The sequence below is a fragment of the Ictalurus punctatus genome, chromosome 18, assembly GCF_001660625.3.
Source record: "Ictalurus punctatus breed USDA103 chromosome 18, Coco_2.0, whole genome shotgun sequence".
Lineage (NCBI taxonomy): Eukaryota > Metazoa > Chordata > Actinopteri > Siluriformes > Ictaluridae > Ictalurus > Ictalurus punctatus.
The window spans coordinates 19,310,839-19,315,613 of NC_030433.2; the positions used below are offsets into that span (position 1 = coordinate 19,310,839).

The following is a 4,775-nucleotide window of genomic DNA, read 5'->3' on the forward strand; positions in this document are numbered from 1 at the left end:
TTGCAGCTTGGCAGTGCCGGGGCTTGAGCTCCCGTGCTTCTGAGCAGTAACCCAGTGCCTTAACCGCCAAGCCACCACTGCCCCTGTATACATGCACTTATAATGGAGGACAGAAAGCTGGATTTTTTAAATTAAAATTTTTAAATATATGATAACCTAATAATTTAAACTAAATTCTTTCTACATAAACGAAAGTAACAAAAAATAAATACCCCACATTTCATTGTATTTCTGAAAGTGTTGTCTCTTTATTTGGATTCACTCAGTAATTAAATCCAGGAAAGCCAATTTACTCCATACACTTATGTCAGTCTTGCCATTTAATTGGACCCCAATTAGAGGTTAAACTGGATTGTCTTGTTTGTTTCGCATATAATGTATTTATTTGTCCATTCAATCGTGCTGTGATTTTATTTTAGTCTCTCTCTTTATGTTTATGACCTGTATGCTTGTATTTATGATTTGCACCTTGCTTCCGTATTTTGTCTTTTACGTTTTTTTTTTTTTTTTTTGGAAGTTGCCATGTTGGTCGGATTTGTAATTTTGAAAATTAAACAAACAAACAAACAAACAAACAAACAACAACAACAACAACAACAAAACTATTTAGAGCCACATGAACCACGTGACTGCGTTGCAGCTTGATCAAAGCGTGTCGCAACTCTCTCTTTCTGACAGCGCTGCTCGTGACGAATTTACGTCACCGTTTACGACACACAAACAGCGGTAACTCAAACCACGAGCGAAGCCCACGAGATCACGAAGATGTTATTTTTGTTTGTTTGTTTGTTTGTTTTAACGTTATAGATATATAAAATGGTGTCTTTGGAGCACTATCAGTTTTTAGAGAGCTTTAAAAGGAAACGCATCCGACTTACAACAAAAGGCAGCACATTTGAGGGCGTTGTGCAGCGCATTAATTTGAACAAAACTATCATTTTAGAGGATGTGGTTGAAGTTCAGAGCAACAGCCGGTTTCTCGGAGCTAAACTCTTCTTCGGACAAGAAATCCTGAATATTGAGTTTACTTCCTCCTCTAACAGAGACCTCCTGGGTGATGAGGATCATGAGAAGGTGGGTCAGCTGAGCCTGGCTGAGTATCAGCCCTACAGGAGCACGCTGTTAGGTGATGGAGATGGTGATGATGAGGAGGATGAGCAGTTTGTGAACTATATGGTTGTAGATGAGTTCCATGAGAAGTTTGGACCTGCACTGATGCACATCCGGAAGCAGCGGGTGATAGGGCTTGGGCTGGATGGAGTTGGTGCTTTCCAGAATGAGAGGCTCTGCTGGCTGCAGGTGGCGACTAAAAACAAGGTGTATCTCTTTGACATCCTGTTGCTCGGAGCTCGAGCTTTTAGAAATGGTTTGTCTAACATTCTGGGGAGCGAGAACATCCTGAAAGTCATGCACGACTGCCGGAGGATCTCTGGGTGTCTGATGGTGCAGTTTGGCGTGAAACTGACGAACGTGTTTGACACGCAAGTTGCTGATGTCATGCACTTCTACACAGAGACAGGGGGCTTCCTGCCCACACGGGTGAGCACGCTCCAGGAGGTCATCACCGGTCACTTAAAAATGCCGTTATACCGTCTGTCCTCTCTGAACATCAAGGATCAGCTCTGTAGGGAAGACAAAGAAGTCTGGTACATCCGTCCTTGCCCTGCGCCGCTCCTAAAAGTCATGGCATTGTCTGTGATCCACCTGCAGCCGCTTCGTCTTATGCTTTTGGACGCCCTGATGTCTGACTACACCAGTCTGGTGGACACCTATCTAAAGACCGGTCAGGAAAACCCTTTATGCACATTGGACTTCGGCAAGACTGGCCTCGAGCTCCCTCAGGAGCTGCGTGAAATTGAGGTGATCAAATGTGATCGGCGGAAATGGGCTGTGGACCACTATAACATCACAGAGGATGGACTTCTGGACCGCTACAACGTCAAGCCGACTTCAGAGCCAGACTCGGAGATTCGGGAACAGCCGGAGATCCTGGATTCCAGCCTGGATGCTGCAGAAAAGTGTCCCTGTCCTGCTGAAAAGTCAACACTAAGAGGAGGAAGTGTGCCGGATAAAGATGTCACTACTATGCCAAATATAGGGAGGGGGTTTGTACTTCCTGCCCCAGTAGTACCCTTCAGAGAAAATGCGCTACTCCAGAAAAGCACTGCAGAGACGGGGCCCGTCTCCATCATGGGGGGCGTAGCTCAAAATGGCGCCTGTTCGGTACCCGTCATGGGGAGAGGACTCTTTAACAGATCGTTGTAGCCCAAAATCTATAGGGGGAAAAAAAAAAAACACTATATAGAAGCCTTGGTGAACTTGCTTGTTGTTGTATGGGTATTTAAACATTTGTTTAAGCATGTTGCTTTTGACTGTGGTTAAAATTAAGGTCAGAAATAATTTAGTTTTGTTTCATTTTCTGACTCTGCCTTGTCACCTAAACTTTTTATTTGAGATAATAAGAACGTTGAAAGTTTGAATTTTCAAGCTGAAGTTTAATTTCTGACCGAGCTGCAGTACTATTGTTGTGTTCGTAGAGGGCAGTGTTGCTTACAGAATTAAAAAACAAAACCTGCTGAGTTTAATCTGTTTAGTTAACGAGTGGCTGATTAATAATTAGTGTTAAATGTTCCTTTAGCTCTCTGAGCGCATTAATAATTCAGCGGGAATGATGTAATGTTCTTGTTTTCATTACTGTACCTCATTACAATAAATGTTCAATGTCGTGTTTAATCATGTGCCGTTCAGTCAGCGTGGACAGGCCCAGCGGTCTGCAACTGTTAAACCTCACACTAACTGATGTTCTTTCTTTCACTAACACAGTGTGTGGCTGAAAAAGTCACTCCATAATGAAGTGATCCCTGAGGCGTAGCCCTGTCGGAGCGTACTGTCATTTTCACCCTTTACACAAGTGTGTATAAAAGAGTTTAATGAAGAGGCACTACAGCACTTTAATTAAAAAGACCTGAACTGAGGGCATCCATCCTTTACAGATATCTTCACAGCCCATTGTTCAGCTGAGTGATTAATCCGTTTGCGTTTATTCTTTTAAGCAAACGCTTTTATCCGAACTGCAGTCGGAGATGATAGACCTACTTGTACAATTCAGCACTGTTGAATCATGAATTCTCGTTCATTTTCTATAACATGAGCTCTGACAGTAGTGCAGCTGCAAATTACAGATTTATATACGTCATCGTTTGTATAGTAACAGCTCATCATGCCAGATAATCCACGTATACTAAAATGAATAATAATCCGATTAAAAATATCTTATTTAACAAAGACAAACGTGTGGTTGTTGATATGGTGACATTTTATGTGAGGAAATATTTACTTAAATATTCCATAAATATTTACTTCATATTTATGGACGGAGTCTCCAGTGTAAGTGCTATGCAACAGAAGAAAAGCTGTAACCCACATGACTGGTTGATTAGATAACTGCATGAATGTTCCTAATAAAGTGGACAGGGAGTGTATATATTAATGATCTTTGATTTGAAATGAATAGGGAAGTAGTAAAAAGGGTGTAGGGGTTTTAATAAAATGTAACTGATTAAGAGTATGAGTATTAAAGACTCTCATACGTTCTCCCTCTGACTTCATGTTTGAGTGAGACTGATCTGTTTATGTGATTAGATTTTGTTTGGAATAAGTCATTCAGATTATTATCGGATGCCAATGAAAGACATGTTGCATTTATTTCTTGTCATTTTATCCCCCTGCATACAGTACAGCCCCATTTTCATCATCATCACACTTGTAGTAAATTTAGCTTCTATTTAATGATGCTCTCTAAACTGAGGGCAACCAGTATGTCGATGGCAGATTAACTGTCTCTCCTTTCTCTCCTCCACTGTAATGAATTTCCTGTCCATAGATGTCCTTCTTCTCCCATATACTCTCATTAGGAAGTTAGAAGCAGGAAATGACCTAACATCCCTCCCCCTGTTTGTTTACTCCTGCAAGAACTGTTGTTTTCAACCACAGCGTGATGCTGAAAGATTTCCATGGAGATGTTATCGTATTACCACATGTGTTTCTATCTGCAAACGTCTGAAACCTTAAACGTCTGAGAAATTCCCCACAATTGAGTCACTAACCTAAAGAAAAAGATAGCTTTGTCTTTGCCACAAATAAAGAGGCGGTGGTAATTTAAGCTTCCTGCCACTCTATGTTTTTTTTCCCCTCTATCTCTCTCTGTTCTTTAGCTCTACTCCTGTCTGAATTGCGGAGAAAGACAAAATAAAGGCAACTGCAGCAATTCCGTTCCCATTGGCCCTGCAGCAAATTGGCCCTTTATCAAAGGCAGGTCTCATCTATCAGCACACAGACGGGTATTGAAATTGGTCTGCAGCCCACAAATCAGGCCAATGGATCAGCTCTTATCTGGAGCAAGGCCGTCATCACTCAGGTGCTGTGAGAGAGCAGGAGGACGGACACAAGGCCTTTTTTCCACCGGTGATGGATGCGACCTTCTCTTGACCTCTTTGAAGGCCAAAGCATGACACTTTGCTTAGTTATAAGGAGCTATAAGGAACTTTTTTGTCCTGCTATATGTCCTCACACTAGCTGTAAAGAGAAAATAAAAAAGACATTTCAAAGAGAACAATAGTGTCTTTTTCACAGATGTAAAAGAAAAGGTTTTTATGTAATCTGAAAACATTGCATAATGACTCCATACCTTCTATTAATGATTGCACTTTTTTTATTTTTTGCTAACAAACCCATCTATGTACAATACCAAGTGACGTCAGGGCTGGCCCAGGCTC

At 41.5% G+C, this 4,775-nt stretch overlaps 1 protein-coding gene across 1 annotated transcript; it reads left to right on the forward strand.

Moving 5' to 3' along the window:
* The first annotated feature begins 669 nt into the window (after positions 1–669).
* On the forward strand, positions 670–4,568 carry exd1 (exonuclease 3'-5' domain containing 1). The gene has a single exon (XM_017491973.3). It carries the CDS (start codon positions 817–819, stop codon positions 2,263–2,265), a length of 1,449 nt encoding a protein of 482 aa, XP_017347462.1. The 5' UTR covers positions 670–816; the 3' UTR covers positions 2,266–4,568.
* The last annotated feature ends 207 nt before the right edge of the window (positions 4,569–4,775 follow it).